Here is a 22,800-nt window from a genome sequence, read left to right on the forward strand (position 1 = left end):
GAAGTGCCTCTTATGATTTTGACAGAATCATTGAAACCTGCACACGAATGGTGGAGAGTGTGAGTGTAAGCGTGTGTGTGCTCTCATTTAGTTATCTCTCGGTAACACTCCTACATTTATTTGTCCCCTTTTTCTGTGAAGCAGCACTCTCATTTCACACTCAAAGACACTTTGCTAGCAGAATGTAATACTCTGACACATATATTTACCCTTCATGTATTTCAGAGTGATACGCATACTGTAAATTGATGCAAGGGACCCGAGTGTAAATCCGGCTCATTCCATTTCCTGATCCCTTTCACCCGCCTGCTCCTTTTCGTTCCCTGTCTATTAAATGGACAAGATATATCTCCTAAATCATATTTAAAAAATGACGAATTACCCTATAAAACGTGACAAAAACATTCAGATTTCCAAGAGAATTTCAAAGGAAAATAATCCAGCTGTATGCTGGCACACAGTGGGGTGATCATTGGCATTTCTCATTGTCACACAGCCTGTTTTATTTAGTTATGAGTTGTTTGGAAGCCAAACACTGCAGCTGAATCGTTAGAGAGGATATCTGCACGACCCACTAAACAAGTAAATTGTCACGCATGTGAACTACCCATCCATTGCAGTACAACTCATGCACATGTGGTGTAGTTTGGCCTTTTGTTTCTTTTTGTAACACTTTTCTTTTTGTAACACCTACAAATAAAAAAATTAAAATTGCTGAAAATGTATTCACCTTCAGGCAATTCGAGATGTAGAAGAGTTTGTTTATTCATCAGAACATCAATGGATTCTCTGCAGTGAATGGGTGCTGTCAGAATGAGAGTCCAAACAGCTGTTAAAAACATCACGATCGCAGTGAATGGGTGCCGTCAGAATGAGAGTCCAAACAGCTGATAAAAACATCACGATCGCTGTGAATGGGTGCCGTCAGAATGAGAGTCCAAACAGCTGATAAAAACATCACGATCGCAGTGAATGGGTGCCGTCAGAATGAGAGTCCAAACAGCTGATAAAAACATCACAATCGCAGTGAATGGGTGCCAACAGAATGAGAATTCAAAGAGCTGATAACAACATCACAATAATCGACATTTGACAAGACAATTAATGTCTTGTAAAGTGAAAAGCTGTGTGTGACGTGAAAAGCCAAGTACTTTGAGCATGTGATGTAATGCTAAATTTCTCCAAATACGTTCTGATGAAGAAACAAATTCAACTACACTGACCTCCAAAAGTTTGGAAACGCCCTAGAAAAGTGGGGTTTTGGATATTTTTTTAAAAGTGGGGTTTTGGGGTTTTCATGCCAATACAGCATAAATGGCTGCCCACTGCTCCGGGTGTGTGTTCACGGTTGTTCACTGCTGTGTGTGTGCACGTTGGATGGGTTAAATGCAGAGCACGAATTCCGAGTATGGGTCACCATACTTGGCAGTATGTCACTTCAGTTATTTAGATATATAGATATTTATCTAAAATGTATATATACATATACATATATATGTACACATATTATAGCTAGCAACACATATATTATAGCTAGCAAACTATAGCCTTTGCAGATTTGCTTTCAACTGACTGTAGATCCAAAGCCACGTCTTCAACGCTCTTGATGTTCTTAAACTTTCTGTTACAACTCTGAGTGAGAACCGCTTCAGACGACTCACGCGTGCGGCAGGGAACTGAATGAATCATTCAAACTGATTCGCGAACCAATTCACTGGTTTACCAACTGGTTTGATCAAGCCTTCGAACAGAATTGACTCAAAAGAATAAATCATTCGCGAACGGGCATCGCTTATTGCCCAGAGAAAAGTAGAAGGCGCGTTTGGAATAAATTGAAGCATTTTTAATTTGTATTGCATTCAAATAAAGTAACGAGAGGAGCGTCGCCCACAATAACAAAGTAAAAGTACTCATTTTTAAATATACTCTAAAAGATTTACTCAAGTAAATGTAACTCGTTACTACCCACCTCTGGAGATGGGTAGGTTTAGGGATCAGGGGGTGGAGACGGGTAGGTTTAGGTCTATGTAAGGTGGGAGGAGTTGGATCTAGATCCAACCTCGCCCCCTGGATCTTGTGTTCTGCAGTGAGGACCATCTCACATTTTCAGCAAATTTTCATTTTGGGGTGAACTACTCCTTTATTGGTGAGTTACAGGAAAAAATTATTCAAAATTCAGTTTATATATTGATATTTATACAGCAATGTATTGTAGATGGTTGTGTACTCACTAGCTGTCTATGTCAAGACTTCATCTGTACTGTTAGGTTGCGTATTAGCATCACTGTCACTTGGCTGTTTGAATATTACAAATACAGCCGTGTGATGTGAATGGCGGAGTGAGTGATAAACTACAGAGCGTAAAGTGCCCCTGCTGAAAGTCACAAACAAGCACAGCCTCTGTCTGAAAACATAACCTCCAGCTAAATTATAATTTGAGTCATGCGCTATGGCTTGAGCAGTTTAGCTAATAGTTTTTTATGCAAATGCAGTTTGCATTAAAATGTGACTAAAATTAAGATTGAACAAAAGTTATTTTGAAAATAATAGTCTGTTTCATAAAGCTACTGATTGATTTATCCATTTACTTATTATCTTTGTTGTTTATTTTCCCCCACATTATCATTTTCAATCATTTCCTCTTTATCCATAAAGAGGTCTTCATATTACAGTGAACTTTAAATGGCTTTGTGTGTTTAGCCGTCTGAGAAATAGAAATATTAGAAATTAAATTAAATTAGCCTAATATGTTTTTTTTTTTTTACTGTGGGTGTGTTTGTGTTTAACTGTTTTGCACAAAAACTAACTGCATCTTAACAACATTTTTCAGCAGCAACAAGCCACTATTTTCTGTCAAGTGATGTAGTGTAACAAAACAATACATTTCTATAAATCACATTGTTTGCTTTAGATCTCAGACAATAATCGAACACATTCTCCTATAAGGCTGTCCCACAATGTCCCTCTTTCATTTGCAGTTTTGGAGTCAGATATGTTTTAGTGATTCACTTTGTTCAAGTGATTTAGTGTAAAGGTCCTTTTATACTGAGTCCAAAATGTTCCTATGCGTTTTTTTTTTCCAGGTTTTTCATATTGCTATGGATACAAAAACGCAGAAAATCGAACCTGGTCCAATTTTTTTAATGACGGACAAAAGTTTCGGAGGCAGTGTGTAAACGTGATTGACACCGCATGAGGTCGTATTTATTTTTTAACAGGTGAAAATTTTGGACGAGAATTTCGGACTCAGTGTGCGAAGACCTTAAATGTAACTGTTCAAGTTTAATAATGTTTTAATCACTTTAAACATTAAAAGTCTAGGGTAAACGTACCTATTAAGCTCACCAAAATCTACATTGAGACATTTTTAGTGCACATGATATTGGTTTTGGTACAAAAAAATGTTAAAATAAAATATTAATCTCTCACATAAAAATATAAAATTTTATTTTCAATGACAAAATAATTCTGATTAAGATATACATCATTAAATGCAAAAAGTCTGGCTGTGCTTAATGGGTACATTTGTGTACCCATTAAGCACACCCCTGTTCCCATTAAGCTCGCATCAGGTTTTATTAAAAATTCTTGTTTATTTAAAAAAAAAAAACTTGAAAATGTTACCTTAAAAAAAAAATTTATTTGAAGGTACAAAGTCAATCAAAAAGAAAAAAAAAAACACTAAAATCAAGCAACAGGGCATTCAATTTGATCAGTTATATATTCATAGTGAAATGTCATTTAAGCACACTGCAACATCAAGACTAGTCCACATTCAGCTAAATAACACATATTAAAAAATTAAATAAAACACACCAATAAAACATTTAATTCATGGGGATGAACACAGAAACAAAGCTCACATTTCTGTGTGAGTTTGTTGTGATTGGAAGGGATTTGTTCACATTTTAAAAGACATGTAGTTTATTCCAGCCTTTAGTTGCTTTTTTCCTGGAGAGATACGACAGGTTTCTGATAGACGCCATGCCTCTTTCATCTTTGGGCATAAACTATAGTTATGTCTCGATTTTGTCATCTAAAAGCTGTTAAAATAAGTTATTAGACATTTTATAAAGATTACCTTAGACTTTAAATGTTAACTGGTGGTTATCCCTTTGTTTATGAAGTATGTACATAGGTGGTTAATGTGAAAGAGCTTAAAGAGAGCACACTGAGCTTAATTGGAGCATAATATGAAATCTTTCAAAATTACAGCACTGTAAAACCACAGACCAGCAATGAACTGTCAATTTATAGTATTATGGATGTGAAAGTTCAAAAGTGGGGAAGTCGTGGCCTAATGGTTAGAGAGTCGGACTCGTAATCCAAAGGTTGCGGGTTCGAGTCTCGGGGTTTGTAGGTGGGGGGAGTGAATGTCCAGCGCTCTCTCCACCCTCAATACCACGACTGAGGTGCCCTTGAGCAAGGCACCGAACCCCCAACTGCTCCCCGGGCGCTGCAGCATAAATGGCTGCCCACTGCTCCGGGTGTGTGTTCACAGTGTGTGTGTGTTCACTGCTGTGTGTGTGCACGTTGGATGGGTAAAATGCAGAGCACGAATTCTGAGTATGGGTCACCATACTTGCCAGTATGTCACTTCACTTTCACAAGCCAGTAATGCCTGTGAAGTAATATGTTAGCGTAGCACACAATCTTATACAGCTAGTCAGCTAACTGTGTTCTGTAGCATCTGTGCTGTGTTGCTAAAACTATCTTTTGGATCCAATGTAATTATTTCCCACATCCAAGTTACAGGTTATAATATGCAAAAGTCTGAACATTAATCTCTTAATTTTACAATAAGTAGTGAAATTTACCCAAAATAAAGGCTTAAACATCTAAAAAAACGCACATTTAAGGAGCTCCTCTTTTGATGAAAGTATTTAGACAGCTTTTAAGGAGACTCATATCTCAGTGTGTAATGATCCAAATGACTTGAAATTATAGGAGGTATATAGTAACAAACATATCAATTGGTTAAGACATCAAGTAGGATAATAAATTGTTTTTTCTTTTTATAATCTGAGCTCAAAAATGAAAGTGTGCTTAATGGTTTATTTACCCTATTCATAAAACATTGTTTTGTTGCAAACCCAGACTTTCTATCTTAAGATATGCATCATAAAAATGATAATTGGTTTATAATTAATAAATAAAGTAGAATAATTATAAATAGTTTAACTGTTTATTGTGAAAATGAACAGAAAATAGAAATTCCTTTGAGATTAAATTAACTACTTTAAAATCACAGCATGATACTAAGTAGTGAGTAGTGTCCTCAACACTGGTGTTTATTGCTCTGTGTGTATGAGGGTATTATGCAATCCAAATGTCCCCACAAGGATAGTAAATCCTGAAATCAACTACATTTTGGGGAGCAGCCAACAGTGCCTGTAAGGAAAAAAGCACAATAAATGTAGAAAATAATATCTTAATTAAGATTTATGTGATGGTTATGTGATTTGCAGGTTTATGTGATGGTTAGGAAATAGAAAATATCATTAGATCGGTATGAAAAAAATAGATGCCCGTGAAAAGTCTACACCATTATAGAAAAACAAATATGTGAATGTGTGTGAGTTGTTTCTCTCTCTTGAAGTCTAGATGTAACAGAAGTAGCAACGCATCCTCTTTTCAATATTGTGACGCACATCTGAGTAAAGCAGATTATTTAAAAGAAAAATGTAGGATGGGGTCTTGGTTCAGTTCATTGGTTGCTGATTGGATGTAGGCAGGCTTAATGTTATCTTAAAAAAATGAAACATATGCATGGATGAATCATTTACAATGAGATCAATATGCATTTAGAAAATAGATTCCATTTCATGCTGACTTTAATACATTTTCCTCTCTCAGAGCTGCCATAAGGATCTGTTCATAGTCAATGACAATCAACAAACTGCACACTTGAAAAATTTCCCAGGAAAAATCTCCTACATGAGTGACCAAGGTCAAAGAGTTAGCATGCTCTTGACTCTGGGCGCAGAGTTAAACAGACTAGTGTCTGTCAGCTCAGAGGGCAGAGACTGTGAGAGTCGAGCTGACAGAGAATTTTAATGGGCCACGAGCAGAAGTTTGATAATCTAGAGAAGACTGCTTTGATTTGCCTTTATTGGTTTGGGGGTTTGATTAAATCAGAGAGCTGTGCAGCTAAGCTAACAGACGAGTGTACATGAGAGGATGGAGAATGTGTGTGTGTGTGTGTGTGTGTGTGTGTGTGTGTGTGTTTGTGTGTGTGTGTGTGTGTGTGTGTGTGTGTGTGTGTGTGTGTGTGTGTGTGTGTGTGCACATTCTCTTGAGGGAAATTCTGTGGATTACTGGATCCTCATGATATGGAAGTTAAATGTGAGAATTCACCTCAAAATACAGTTATCGACTCAGCTGTTCTTTAGATGTCTGTTATCTCACCTATCTGATTTTAATTAGTTAGCCCAGAGAAATTTAAAAATGAAAATGGATTTTTCATAAAAATCATAAAGCCTCGAATCAATAGCTCTGAGGTAGCTCCGTGTAACTCTGAAGATAAGTGTGAATGAGTACACCAGCTATAAAAATGTGTGTGCATCTCTGTCTGGGAAATGGGGTTTTTGGTGATTTTGTTTACTCGAGCACTCAGCAGATAGATTAATGCAGTACTAACTGAGTTCTAAATGTTTGTCTATATACATATATGCATCACAATGTGTTCTAACCAGTTATGACATACAACAAGCTTTCTCTTTAGTGTAATTCTGAGGGATTTTTTTGTCATATCCAGCCACAATCATGACAAGCAGCAATCAATACCATGCATTACAATGATTTCTGATGTATCATGTGGCACTGAAGACTGGAGTAATGAAAATTCAGCTTTGCCTTCCTTCAGAAACATTAAAAAAATCTTACCCAAATTTCAGGGTTACACTGTGGAACCTGGAAAGTTGATGACATATTTTTCACTTCTGGAAAACACATGGAAAATCGGATCATGTAAAATAAAAAATTCAGTTTTCCTGGAAAAGTATTACCAAAAAAAATGTAATTGTGTTTTCCTTTAGCCAAGAACAGACCACTGGCCAAAAACAATTAACATTAGTTTCCCAACATTCTGTTCAGTTGTCAGCTTTTAGAGAAGTAACGCAATGGCCAAGTTATTCAGATTCATCTCACTTTTCATTTTTCCTTTTTACAGCAATGTTTACTTAGTGTAGCAGACATAAAAAATGTCTGTATATACATGAAAAGGTTTTTGCCCGCTTCCTGTTTTTTTTTATGGGTTTGCATATTTGTCACACTTAAAAGATTCAGATCAGCAAACTAATTTTAATATTACACAAAGATAATAAAAGTAAATACAAAATGGCCCTACCTGGCCCTACGTGAAAACTTAATTGCCCCTCTTGTTAAATCATGAAAGAATTGTGATTAAACACATTATTTTAGAAAGCTGAGTTCAATTTCACAAACCCAGGCCTGATTACTGCCAGACCTGTTGAATCATGAAATCACTTAAATATAACCTGTCTGACAAAGTAAAGCATGCTTACGAGCAACGCATCATGCTGCGATCTAAAGAAATTCAAGAACAGATGAGAAACAAAATAGTTGACATGTATCAGTCTGGAAAGGGTTGTAAAGGCATTTCTAAGGCTTTGGGACTCCAGCGAACCACGGTCAGAGCCATTTTCCACAAATGGAGAAAACTTGTAACAGTGGTGAACCTTCCCAGGAGTGGCCGGCCTACCAAAATTATTCTAAAAGCTCAATGACGACTCATCCAGGTCATAAAAGAACCCAGAACAAGATCTAAAGAACTGCAGGCCTCACTTGCCTCAATTAAGGTCAGTGTTCATGATTCAACAATAAGAAAGAGACTGGGCAAAAACGGCATCCATGGGAGAGTTCCAAGGCAAAAGCCACTGCTGACCAAAAAGAACACAAAGGCTCGTCTCACATTTGCCAAAGAATATCTTGATTATCCCTAAGACTTTTGGGCAAATATTGAGACAAAAGTTTTTGGAAGGTGTGTGTCCTGTTACATCTGGGGTAAAACCAACACAGCATTTCATAAAAAGAACATCATACCAACAGTCAAACATGGTGGTGGTAGTGCGATGGTCTGAGGCTGCTTTGCAGCTTCAGGGCCTGGACGACTTGCCATAATTGATGGAACCATGAATTCTGCACTCTATCAGAAAATACTGAAGGAGAATGTCCGGCCATCAGTTTGTGACCTCAAGCTCAAGCACACTTGGGTTATGCAGTAGGACAATGATCCCAAACACACCAGCAAGTCCACCTCTGAATGGCTAAATTAAGGTTTTGGAGTGGCCAAATCAAAGTCCGGGCTTAAATTCAACTGAGATGCTGTGGCATGACCTTAAACAGTCCATTCAGGCTCGAAAACTCTCCAGTGTGGCTGAATTAAAACAATTATGCAAAGAAGAGTGGGCCAAAATTCCTCCACAGTGATGTGAAAGACTCACTGCCAGTTATCGCAAAGGCTTGATTGCAGTTATTGCTGCAAAGGGTCCCACAACCATTTATTAGAGTTAGTCCCAGGCAGGGTTGGACAGATTTCTTCTCTTAATAAATGAAATCATTATTTCAAAACTGCATTTTGTTTTTACCCAGGTTATCTTTGTGTAATATTATGTGTGTGTATGTATATATATATATATATATATATATATATATATATATATATATATATATATATATATATATATATATATATATATATATATAATACACACATATTATCATTAATCATTTTCAAATAGTTTTTAATTTGATATTGAAACTGGTTCCAAAGATCATTTGTTGTAATTTAAAAGAGCTCATATTAATGAGCTGATTTTAAAGTCATGGCCATAAACTGTGCATATTTTAAGGAAGTGATCCTGGTCTTTTATTCAATGCCTTAATTCAGTGGTTCTCAAACCTGTCCTGGAGTACCCCCAGCCCTGCACATTTCTACCTACATTTCACTGCTGGACCTACATTTCACTGCTGGTTATACCCTGTATAATTGTGTATGTGACAAATAAAAACTCTTGAATCTTGTATCCCTCATCTATCACACCTGATTCAACTCATCGGCTCATTAGTGGAGACTGCAAGAACTGAAGTAGGTGTGTCAGATATAGGTAGACATACAGAATGTGCAGTGCTGGGGGTACTTCATGGAGAGGTTTGAGATAAATTAAATTGAAAATGTCCTGGAAAAGTCCTCAAAGTCCTAAAAAATGATCACTGAAAAAGAGTGGGAGCTTTTCTGAATTTTGATTGGTGTTAAATGTTTTGAAGTTGTAAGTCATCCAATTCAGTATTCAAATACGTGTGTATATGTGTTTATAAAAGATTGTAATACGCTTGTGTATGTGCATGACATTCAGCTATAAAATATATTTATTTGTGTGTATTTCTCTTTACAGGAGCATGGTATTCCAGTAGATCTGGGATATGCCGTGGCCCCTCATCATTCTGGTGTATATCCAGTCCATATTCAGCTGTATGAGGCTTGGAAGAAAGCATGGGGGATACGAGTGACCAGTACTGAGGAATACCCACACCTCAAACCTGCACGCCACCGCAAGGGATTCATTCATAACGACATCATGGTATGGCTCAACATAAAGAGGACACATCATTGCACCACACAGAATTCTTGTATATGCGTATGATAAAAGTTTATCGTTTTTTTGATGTGGAATAAAATTCATAAAATTGCAGGAAACAGTCACACACACGAAAGGTTAATATCACAGAATATTAATACTGGAGCGTGTAATAGTTTAATATTTGATTTCAGCCACAGGCAGTGTCGTACAAGATCCTTCCTCAAATCCTAATTAATAATGCAGCGTTATAATATTTTGATCTAGCTAACTAAAATAACTTTTCTTAACCCTTTAGTGCTGTGCTAGCAAGCTAAGCTGTCAATAACAAACTTACTTAACATACATAACATCAGTGATAATGGACAAGACCCATCTGATACTTTGCAGGAGGCTGTATAGATTAGCAATCTGCCACTGGTTGCTGCACAGGTAGTGTTGTGAAAAAGCAGTGAGACTTGCCTTCAAGAGACTGCCAACAGCTAGCATAGCAAATCAATGAAACACACATACACTCCAAAAGAATTAATGTTGACACACTGGGACTCAGATGAAATACCCCATAGTACATCCACCACAGCCAAATCTAGTAGTGGTACACACACACAGATTTTGATGTCCCCAACTTTGAATCAGCTTTGAATCAATTTTTTGAATCAATTTTTTTTAAATAGGGATAGCTCACCCTCAAATAAAAGTATATAATTTACTTACCTTCATGTAACGTTCAAACTCAGATGACTTTCTTTCTTCTGTTAAACACAAACGGAAATGTTAAGCAGAATGTTTTTGGGACTCTTTTTTTTACCATTTTGAGTAATAGCTCATTTTTGTGTTCCTCTAAAGAAATAAGGTAATAAACGTTTGGAACAGCATGAGAGACGGAGGAAGATTTTTTTTTCTTTGATACAATAATACTTTTTATTGGTTTTGTTATCATTTATGTATTTTCCAGTTCCTTTAGTCAAGATAAATGTAGAAGACCTTTAATTTCGTAATAATTCTTAATAATATATAACAATGTCTTGAAATAATTTTATTTCTCTTACCCAATTGCCAAATTGTTTTCATTGAGGACAAACATAAACATAACTAGATTTTGTTAGATTTATGCATGAAACAGAAAAGGCAATATTTAAAAAATAAAACCGCTTTTAATTCTTTATTCAATTTTAGTAAATTAGATTATTTTAAATTAATTAATTAATAATTAGAATTAATGCACCCTTTATTTGTTTCTTATGAATATTTGTGCCTTCTTTTTGAAGTTCAGACAAACTAATTAGAGTACTCTCTTTTGTGTGACCACCAGCCCACTACAACATGTCTTTCTTTGTTCTTTCTAGTGAATTAGAAATGTCACTTTTTCCTCATTCACAATACAAAAGAACAAACGTTGGCAGGCCTAAATCAGATCAGATTTTTTTTTGCCATGCAATTTAGCTGTCTTCATCTATAGCTTTTTATGAGCATTCTAAATCTAGCCAAAGACAGATGTTTTGAAGCAGGTGTTTGTGAGCCCAAATCTCTGGCTTTTTTTATTTAGCAGATGCTCCAAAACAGGTTTTAGGTCAGTTGTTTGGACACCTGTGGCCTAAGTACTGGCCTCCTCGGTGCAAGCATGACGGTCTCAGATCAGAGATCCAGAGCACTGAATCCTGATGAGTCTGGATCCATGGGGCTATGAAGCATCTCAGAATGTTACAGTCTGAGCTGGCTCTGCAATACAGCAAGTCGACAGCATGCCATAGAACTAACTGCTTCTTTCACAAACCACCACAATAATATACTGACAGGGCAAGTAGCATTCAATGAAAAGAAACGGCAGGGAAGGTGGGTGGCAGAAAAGCGAATAGCAAGGACAGAGCACATGAATAGAGTTTAATAAATTCTCCAGGCATGTTAGTGGGACAGACAGTTTATGGAGTAGATTAAAATATGAAATCAAGACTAAATGTGTGCAATACAATTGTTCTTTGCCCGTCAAGGGTCTATGCATAGTTTCAGCAAACAGCACACGTATAGTGGAACATGCGTGCCACACAATAATACACAGAGATAGATGTTAAAGTGGGAAAAGCAATTAAGTTTAAGTTAGATGGAAAGATTGGAGAGAGTCCCAAAGATCTGTTCCAGCTCAATCAAGCAGTCCGAAAACAAGCATATGGGTGATGAAAGCTCTTATCAGTGCATTAGAGCCCAGTGTGTTTGTGGATGTGTTAATGTAATAGATTTTGCTGTTTTAGCAGTTTGTTGGAGGAGTCTAGCTGCCTCTCTGATATTTACACACTGTTACAGTGTTGAGAAATTGACTCTGTTGGTTCTTATACATGTACCAGCATCTCTCAACCTGTCTATCAGAGGAAGTACAAGTACAATAAGTCAGACATACACTATACTGTTCACAAGTCTGGAGTTTGTAAGATTTTTTTTTTTTTAATGTTTTTGAACATCTTATTTCAAATGCAATTCCCAATCTACCTTTTTAATTATTTTAATGATTTAGCCCAGTTAATTAAAGGCTTTTTATTGTTACTACGAGTGCCTTGGAGTAATTCATTTCAATTTAAAATAAATATTTTCTATTTTAATATATTTTAAAATGTAATATTTATGTGATGGCAAAGCAGCCATTACTCCAGTTCTCCAGTGTCACATAATACTTCAAAAATCAGTCTAATATTCTGATTTTGTTCTCAAGAAATATTTATTATTATATTTGATGTTCAAAAATGTCATGCTGCTATAAATTAGATAAGTCCTTGGAAGACTCTATTGAGAAATGTTCAAGAAATTTGAAAAAGCAAAGAAAAATCTCCTCTCCTTTTAATCTCATTGCTGTAAGGGAAAAGTTGAGATATTAAAGGAAAATTACAATAAAAAAAAATTAAACGTTGTTTAGTCACCTTCACGTTATTCTAAACCATATTCTTTTCTTACTTCATTGGAATGCTGTATGGAAACAAGACACTTTGAAAACTCAAAAAGGACAAAAGTTGCACAAAAAAATAAGCAGTCTAGTCTTCTAGTGAATTTTTACTAAACTTAAATTTCAATCTGTTTCTCACACAAAGCTATTTCACAACTTCAGAACATTTAGAATATACTGCACAATGAATTTCATAGACTATTTTATGATAAACCTCAGTCACATTCTTTTTGTAATTACATTGAAAAGAGCAGTTGTTTTGTCGTATGTCACATATGTAATGTGCTTTACTGTACCTGGACATGAGCTAGAAAAGGCGAGAGCAGTTTTTCTGTTGTTGTCAAGCAGTAATTTTGTCACATTGAGTCACTGTATATTTTTATTCTATTTCTCTTTTCTTCTTGTCAGTCTTTGCCTGTTTGCCACATATTTTATTGAAGCTTTCAGCTTTTTCCCACTGAGAAATGATTCTGTTATCTTTGACTGATCTAGACAGAAAGTGAATGGATGAATATATATGAAGTTGTTTCCTCGCAACACTTGAATACAGATTCATTGACATGAGACCTAATAAAATGTCATGTGTAGAACTCAAACTGGCAGTATTAGAGGATAAATGACAGAGGTTTATTAATACACCATTAAAAGTTTCATAATTTGGTTTGCACTTTATTGACTGCAAATCTTTGTAGTCTTAAACTCTGTCTGTGTGTGTTTGTGTGAGAGCAGGTGCTGCCCCGTCAAACATGCGGCTTATTCACACACACCATCTTCTATAAAGAGTATCCGGGAGGCCCTAAAGAACTGGACAAAAGCATACGAGGAGGAGAGCTGTTTCTGACCGTTCTTCTCAACCCTGTGAGTGTAAAACACAGACACACACACACACCCCGCTACTCCCTGTCGTCTCTGCTCATTTCATTCTATCAGCCAGTTGTATTGTTTTTCTCTGTCTTATTATGTCCTCATGTCCCCTCCTCTCTCTCCCTCTCTGGGTTTCCATGTTAGTGTTGCTTATAGATTTGTTCTCCCAGCATGAATCACTGTTCTTATGTTGAAACTCTGCTCTACTTGAATCAGCATTCAAATGAAAAACAATAGCGTGCGTGTACAATCGTGTATGTGCACTGTGTGTTTCTACATTAATTCAGTGCTTCTCAACCAGTGGTTTGCGACTCACAGGTCTATCCTGATAGGGTCATGGACTGTAGGAAAAAATAATAATGCATCTAACCATATAACAATGCATAGTATGGATAGAAAAAAGAGGTTATTAAATTGAAAAAAAGGAAAGAATGCTTCCCACACATTTTGTTGTGCATGTCAAAGGTCGTGCATCCAATTTTGGCCCAAATCCGCTTGGTTTATGTTTGTTTGGTTGCTGTACTGTTCTATTATAAATCATTATTGGTAAGTGAAATAAAAAATAAATGACTTAAACAAAAAAATTTAAATGTTGCATTGTTAACTAACTGAAATAAGCTGAAGTACTAAAACTGAAAAAGTTAAATAGAAATATTAAAAAGTGCATAGCAAAATTTTGAAAGCTGGTATAAAAATACAAATGAAAAAAATATCAATAAATACTATAATCATTTATAAATGCTACTAAAATAACACTGGTTGTCTGATGTAAAATCCTGAAGGACTACTGTGGAGCATTTATGGATACTGTAAATGGGTTGACAAATAGATAGAGTACTATATATATTGTGAACTTCTTGCACTAACATCCTGTGCATTCTTTGTGTATAAGGTATGAAAATGTAATGTAAGAGTCAGTGTGTTTGTTTGTGTGAAGAAAGCATTAGAGTGAATCTTCTCCTTTTGCTAAAGGCCATGAGTAAGGGTTGACTCATTCCCATGGTGCAGCACTGACCTGAAAAACAAGCTGAATGTAATCAGAGATTGTGTGTGTTCTCATGTTCGCACGGATCCTGATCATCTGCTTATACCAGCAATAATAAACAACCCACAGATAGAGAGAGGGGGTGAAATGAACATAAGGAGATATGGAGGTGTGAAGATGTAGTATATTGTAGTCAGTGTATGTGGAATGAGACTGTTCACTTCACACTTACCTTGCCAAAGCCAACAGTGTGTGATAGTGTGTGTTAATAGTGTGTTAAGTGTTTGTGGTTGTCTGAATAAAAGTCGATGAGAAAAAGATATTGAGATTAATTTTTCTTCTTCATAGTGTGGAACAGTATACTGTATTTAACTGTATTTTTAATTTATATTTTCTATTAATTATATTTATATATTAGATTTTATATTTAATTTAATTATTATTTAACTGCAGGAGTGTGATATTGGCTTTATGCTTGGTTAAAAAAATTTATTTTACTCTGCCAATGATTTAATATATCAAAATATTTCATTTTTAATCTTTACATTATATTTATTACTAGTATTAGTTCATGATTGTTCATGTACTGTTATTGTAAAGTGTTACCAATTGTTCTATATGAATTTCTAAATACTTGTAGCATCTGCTCAATTTATGGTGTGATTGTTGTCAAATGTGTGTTTAGTTTGTTTGGTAATGTTTTGAGGAATATAGGTGAAGTCATGTGGGTGTGGCTTTAGAGTCTGGACTCCACCCCTAGTGAATTAAACATGAGTCTTCTATCCCTAAGCAACAGTAATCCAATGTTCTAATTCAATCAGAACATCACACCGAATGAAAGCTAAAGCAGACAGTTAGATTCCTTTGTGGATTTTGTTTGAATACCTTTCTACAATAGGCACCCAAACCAAACTATTATTGAATTTAAAAGTGCTGTGAGAGTTCTGTAGAAGCGCATTACCAGTAACATGATCACACATCTGTCTTTCTACATTAAACTCAAACCCATCACATCCATACATTAATCTGACCGTAGGCTCTCTGATTTATTCATTACAGCCACGTTCTTCTGTGTTAAAATGAATCACCGTTAACATGAAGACAGAGCACTAGTTATTAATGACATACGTCACACTTCTCTTCTCCTCACTCATTCAGTATCAGCATTGATTAAACATTTTATGGCGGTGATAAAAACGTTATTATATTGAAAAAACATTGGTACAGCATTGATTGAAAAAGGAAAAAATTTCCACCGTGCCTTGTGCTCTCTTTGTCTTTCTGTCCAGAGGGCTTTAAGAGAAACTCATTTATCTGCCCATTCATTATTGAGGTCCTCTCCCTGAAACGAGGTGTGTGTGTGTGTGTGTGTGTGTGTAGTGTGTAGTATGTGTTTGAGAGCATGAGGTTAACAGAGCATAAGATCAGTTACAGAGGGGAGAACACAATGTTTTTGACAGTCCGTTTTACCCTCATTTATGCCCTTCCCAGAAAACAGGACAGTATGCATGGGGCGTTTGTTACTGGAATATTTTACACAAAAATGAACATTCTGCCATTACTTGCTCAACATTATGTTGTACCAAACTCGTATCCTGTTTTTTTATTTCTGTAGAACCCAATGAGAAATGAACAGACCTAAATTTATTTCATTATATACACTTAACTCATATTATATTCCCCTTATATTCTCAGATCAAATACATATATATGGTCCATTTCGTTAGGCTATATAGCCTAACATAATGGACCATATGACTTTTAAGTATCTGTGACAACAGGTTTACAAACACTTCTCAGTGGAAATCTAGTGAAATGTTGTGATCAACTGTTCACAAACATCTTGGAAATTGTGTGAATGTGAAAATAAAACCTAACTAGTGCATATAATGCACATTAAACTCAAAGGGCATGCAGAGATGGAGTTCGCTGCATTTACAGTGAAAATGTGACATGTAAATAGCAGTTCATGAGCTGTTCACGTGTAAATGAACGCAATGCCTCGCATCACGCTGGAACACACAGTGCAACAGTCTATATACTTAATTAAATTGCAGCCTTTTGTATTTGATATGCACACTAAGCCATATCACAGTTTTGATTTTAGTTTGATTGACATGCTTTGCCAAAGCTATGGTGCAAAATGCAATGTTATCTTTTATGTTATTATAAGAAGTGTAAATATATTTTGGGTTCATCATGAAACTGTGGCAGAACCGATTAGACTGTGGCAGGTTATTCTTCTAGGTAAATTCATTGGAAAATAATTCTTAAGATATATTCTATTTTAACAGGAAAAATACCAGAATTTGGAACAACATAAGGGTGATGAATTAAAAAAAATTTAACTGTCCCTTTAAGAGCAACACAACATATTCAGCTGAGAACATTATGTATGTTAATGTCAACTTTCAATTATCCTGATAATGGATGGTCATAGAACAGCAGCACTGAGAGAGAGAGACTATAAGCGGAACTAAGCAGTTTGTACAGGAAATGGAAGGGTGTCAAATCAGAGAAAAAGAGAGAGGGAGTATGTGTTTGTTTGTGTCTAAGCAAGAGAGAGAAAGCATAAAGGACAGAAAGAGAGAGGAAAAACGCTTGAGGACAAAATTTTCCAGCTGGACTCTCCTGTTAAATGAGCCGATGGGGTGTGTGTGTGTGTGTGTGATTCTGGGTCTTATTAAGTTATGCTAGCTTAGGGAAAGTTAGAGAATGATACAAACAACAAAATGGTTGTTCAGCACCACTATTGTTTGAATCTGTATTAAAATATGCCAATACATTTAGCCATGAAAGGAACAGCTGTAGAATAGCATCAGAAGAGCTGTAGAATGCCCCTCTTGCATTGCTGAATTGGCCAACCTTTATGCATGAAATGCAAAATCACAATTTTTGAAGAACTGGACTGGGAAGATTTTAATCTTAAAAATAAATAAATAAATACATGCATATAAATATACATACATAATATGCCAAACCATGAGTCCACAAGGCATCTGAACCCATGAAGTGACTGTCATATAAATTTGGAATGAAACTGGTTGATCTCTCATGAATCATTCTGACTTCTGGAGAATTCTTGAGTTCAGCTCACTGAATCAATGGTCTGCAGCAGTTAACAGTTTCGGGTTAACTTTTCCTTTAATATTATATGCTGGCAGAGGAAGTGTGTGTGTGTGTGTGTGTGTGTGTGTGTGTGTGTGTGTGTGAGTGTGCATGTTCATGTGGTTTATGAGGACACAAATTTGTATAATGACATGGGTATGACAGAGGTATTACAATATGAAGGTGGTTTATGAGGACACTGCCTATGTCCCCGTAATTCAAAAGGCTTAAAAAAAACATACTAAATGGTGTTTTTTTGAAAATCTAAAAATGTACAAAGTTTCCTGTGAGGGCTAAGTTTAGGTGTAGGGTTGGTGTAGGGCAATAGCACACACAGTTTGTTCAGTATAAAAACCATTACGCCTATGGAGAGTCCCTATAAACCACAAAAACCAACATGTGTGTAGGTGTGTGTAGGTGTGTGTGTTAATGCCATGGTCAGGCCGAGTTATTATAAGTACATGTGATAATCATGTAGCACCTATCTGAACAAGTAGGTCTAGATTAATACTACACAGAACAGAAAATCAAGTTGGATTTTGCAGGTGTACTGTATGGGGAATACAATAGAAGTATGACTTTTCCTGCTCTTATGTTGTGTTTGGGTTTGTGTTTGTTTGTTAGTTTGATTGTGCAAGGGCACAAGCTTTATGTTACAACTTAGCCTGGTTACTGAGTATTTATGTGTTGCACCATTAAACTTACATTTATTGCAGGCAATTAACCAGCCGATTGGTGGATCAAAATTTGCCTCAGACAGATAAAATCGTGGCCAGAATTGTATAGCTTGAATCTGGCTTTAACTGAGACATAATGCCAAATATAAAGTAATTATCCTTCTACCAGAAGTAACGGTTGGAATAAAATCATCAATATAATAAGATATATTAAAAGATTATGATATCATTTTATAATTATAATAATGTGACAGTAATAAATTAACCAATTTATTGTACTTTATTTTAACAAAAAATAATAAATTAAATTAATTCGTAAAATACTGTTTATAAGGGTTTTTTTTACTTATTGCCACTGTTTTTAATTTTAGATGTAGAAAGTTGTTTAAAATTTGTTTTAAATTGACTATATATTAATAATTTATGTATTGCATTTCCAGTTCTTCTGTTTAAACTCTATGGAAATGTAATTTTGCTGCCACTGACTGTAAACATGAGACAAAAGAAGTTTGAAACATCAGCTACAACAAGATGTTTGTTGGATTAATGAATGTAAATGTCCTGTTATGTGACATTACAGAAAGCTTAAGTCTTGCTTTAAGGACAAATGGTGCAAGCAAATTAAGTACACAATTACTGTAGTTACAATAACTAGTAGTTTTTATTCCCCTTGTGTGAACTTCACATTCTAATTTAAGTAACCTTTCTGAAACGCTAGCCTGTAATACTCAGTCACACTGAAAGGTGAGCAGTGGTAATTGAAGGCTCTCATCCTTGTTTGTGAGTGTGTGTTTGAGTGTGCATATATGTTTGCTGGTTAAATTTTCATGTCTTTTCCAGGCTAGTGATTTATAATTCTGTCAGGTCCTGAACCTCTTCCAGAAGGAACATCTGTTTGGAACCCTTTAGATCCTCTCGCTGTGTGTGTTTGTGTTTGTGTGTGTGTGTGTGTGTGCATGTTCAATAGGTAGTCCAAATTTAGCTGTTAAAATGGTGGCTTGTGCTGGCATTCTCAAGTGTGTGTTGGACAAGCAGGATAGATGCCTTTGGATCCTTTAAGGACGCTTTTTTTTTCTCGCTCACTCGCTCTCTTTTCCTCTTTTTGCTTGCTCTCTTTCTTTGCCCTGGTTGCTAGCGCAAGGTAAAATGAATCATACGACCTATGGCTGTGTGTATGTGTTGGGGTTGTTGGTTTCTGGTGTCTATTTTACAAAGCTTATGTGTGTGTTTGTTATTGATTGCTGAAAGCGCAGCATAAATCATATCTTGATCAGTCTGTTTGTGGTACAGCAGAACTTGTTCAGTGGTCAGATTGATGTTGTACATATGGGAAAAGCCTGTGTTCTTATGTGTGTGGAGCGAAGGCGAACATTCACCACAATCCCACCAAAATACTTTATAATGCTTGACATCTTTTTAATATCACGGTTCCCATTCGTTTTCCCGTGAGGGTTAAATTGAATTCGGTGGCTGCGAGTATGTACGCTACGAGTGTGTGTGTGTTACACTGGTCCGGCATAAAGCATGCCAGTGTGACAGAAGCTGCTAAACTTGTCTCATTATCCCATAAATATTCCCCGCCCTGCTCACGGTCACCTAGCATCCCATCCATCAATCAAAGCCTGCTGCCATTGCCGTGCCTCCAACACATCCACGGCAGCCTTCTGAGGGAGCAGCACTTAGGCCCTGATACAGAGTCCATTACACGCTCCAACCAGATCCTGGCTGATTATAAAACACTTTTAGTCTACAGGAGACAGTGTGTTCTAATGGATCATAGTCTTCTCTTTTACCTTCAATTTAATAAACAGTTGTATAATATAGCTGATCTCATTTCGAGATAAATGTAAGAGTTATATGGAAAATGAATTGATGTCAGTGGTAAAGTTCTGCTAAAACGTGTGGATGCTTAGTTGGCTGTACAGCTTGTGCAGCTTCTGACTGACTTCTGCTGCCTTGATATGGTGCTAAATAAACATTTATTAATGTTATCCTTTATTAATATTATTTTAACTTATCTTATTGTTTAGTGCTGAAAGTAGTTGTGCAGAAAATGTTTGAAATATTATACGTCTTTATTGTCACTTTTGATCAATTGAATGCTTAATTTTTTAGCAAAACTTATTAATTTCTTCAAAAACAATCTTACTAACACCAAACTTTTGAATGGTAGTGTATACATTATTATTATTATTATTATTAATGGTATTATTGGGTACCATTCTTTATAATCTGATATAAAAGAACAGATATAAAAGTAAAAGTATATAAATCAATTATTAGTCTATCTTTAAGGTTAATATGAGATTTTATTGCCCAGCTTCAAGACCGTCATTGAGGAGGGACATCTGGGGACATAGGGGAGGCCCCTAAGGGCCCCTATCTCATAGCACTACTCATTGCACCTGGACAAGTGTGGGCCCACCCATAAAAACTTTGTCCTGGGTCAGGTGAATTTTAGCGTCAGCCCTGCCTGGCATTACCGGGAGTGTCTGTTTTAAACTAGGCCACATATTCCCTCTCCTCTCCTCTCGCAATGCAACCTACTAAACCAGTCAAGCATAGAGACCCAATAAAACTTTGTCGCTTTTCTTTTTTTCTCCTGTCTTTCCCTCCTCATTCCTCTCATCTTTTCTCTTCTCTCAGCAGACCCTTATTAATTGTATTGATCCTAATCTCCACAGACACTGTCCGCGAGTGACCTTACTCTAGTGGATTACATCAGAATTTCAGCTCCACTCCACATGAAGTGGACGCATCCGCTGGGTTTACCTCATATGAAAGACCGCTGATCGGCCTGCTGTAATTGAATGTGCCCCACGGGTGCTCTGAACCACCCCATAAAGGGCCAGACGCAGGAAATCAGCACACCCCGATGCAGTGTATAGGGTTGCCAAGCGACATTTAGCCTTTATCAAAGACTGCCACCAAACCAAATGATCAACATCTGTTGGGCCGTTTACGATGCATTTTTGACAAATGAAATCATGCACAAATGCAACTAATGCACGTTTATGGACTCGCAGTTATGAGAAAAGGTGTTAGTATAATGGAAGAGCAAAGGTTTAAAACCTGAACATTAATATGTACAATACTGCTACCTACAGGAAACACTGGGGTGTTACAACTAAGGTCATTACATTCACATATTTCACTATATTAGCGGAAATGTTATAGTAGCAGAGACTAGAATAGTAGCTGTTCAATGATGACGAACGAATGAAAACTCAATTTCTCTTTTTCTTCCTCTCTGTAGATCAGTATATTTATGACCCATCTTTCCAACTATGGGAACGACCGCTTGGGCTTGTATACGTTCACTAATCTGGCTAACTTCCTGAAATGCTGGACCAACCTGAGGCTGCACACACTTCCTCCCCTGCAGCTCGCACACAAGTACTTCACTCTTTTCCCAGAGCAGAGACACCCGATGTGGCAGGTCAGTCATTTTAGCCATATGCTCGAACTATACAAAATAAACTATAAAAATAAATAAACAGTTAAAAACAGTTCCCAATCTATTTATTTTATTTCAATGGATGCCAGTCAATAATTTAAGGCTTCTTTTATGATTGCTTTAAAGATTACAGCCTCTTTTACCTTACATAAAATGTCCTTAAGAAATGATCACAGGTAAAAGCAATTCTGTGCAAACTGACACAAAAAGCCCACTCTCTGTGACCTGTAGGCCTTGTAACTGTTGTACATGAAGCACTCCATGTGTCTCAAGTGAATGTTGACCAATGAAAACCCACCAGAAAATGAAAAGATGCACTTTATAACTTCTCACAGGGACAACGCTTGGATTCAAGGGGGTTTTGTGCAATTTTATCATATTTTTGTTTGGTTGCTCCAATTATGTTTTATATTGAAAAGATGCAGCATATATGTGTTAAAGCTTTGCTAGTACAGTTTACATTATAGTTGTTGAACTACAAAAAATAATTTTTGTATTGTTCTGTTTTCGACATATTTCTCATTATGTGCAAATTGATGACACATACAGTCGTCTGCAGTAAAAATGTTTTTAAACACATACTGTATGTCCTGAAAACAAATCCCATCTGAATAGGGCTCTAGAATATCTATTAATATCTGTCATATGAAATCTGAAGATGATCTCCATATACTGTAGGCGTCAAGCTGCAGACCTTGTCTCGTCCACTGTCTCTTCAGTTAAGAGATCCTGTATTAATTTGATAGAATTTTATGCCTGATCTCATTTACGGTGTTGTTCTTCAGAACCCATGTGATGATAAACGGCATAAGGACATCTGGTCCAAAGAGAAGACCTGCGACAGGCTGCCCAAGTTCATGGTGGTCGGGCCTCAGAAAACAGGTAAGTCTGTTCTTCCGTTACGAGATCATGTTTCTTGCGTCTTTCCATTTGCAGGGCTTCAAAGCCGCGTGTGTGTGCGTGCGTATCTCCTCACTTCGCTGTTCCCCTTGATCCTGCTTCATATCTCACCTTGTGCCGCTGGAAATGATGAAAGTGCAACCACGGGCGTTCAGCTCTAGAGGAGAACAATACAGACACATCCCTAGAGGGCTGGGGGGTAGAACAAGGGAAAAGACAGAGGGCTGTTTTGGGGCTGTAAGATTTTGATTGGTGTCAAGACACTGTCTTGTTAAACACTT

The 22,800-nt window shown here is 36.4% G+C and overlaps 1 protein-coding gene across 1 annotated transcript in view; it reads left to right on the forward strand.

The window, feature by feature from the left end:
• The window catches only part of LOC306872506 (bifunctional heparan sulfate N-deacetylase/N-sulfotransferase 4-like), a 72,791-nt gene that overhangs the window by 31,741 nt on the left and 18,250 nt on the right, over nt 1–22,800 (forward strand). Inside the window, exons 5-8 of the mRNA XM_079421095.1 lie at nt 9,417–9,602; nt 13,258–13,386; nt 21,419–21,601; nt 22,405–22,501. Of these exons, the coding sequence (XP_079277221.1) occupies nt 9,417–9,602; nt 13,258–13,386; nt 21,419–21,601; nt 22,405–22,501 (595 nt within the window). The remainder of the gene's footprint in view (nt 1–9,416; nt 9,603–13,257; nt 13,387–21,418; nt 21,602–22,404; nt 22,502–22,800) is intronic.

Source organism: Barbus barbus (genome assembly GCF_936440315.1).
Source record: "Barbus barbus genome assembly, chromosome: 7".
NCBI classification, from domain to species: Eukaryota; Metazoa; Chordata; class Actinopteri; order Cypriniformes; family Cyprinidae; genus Barbus; species Barbus barbus.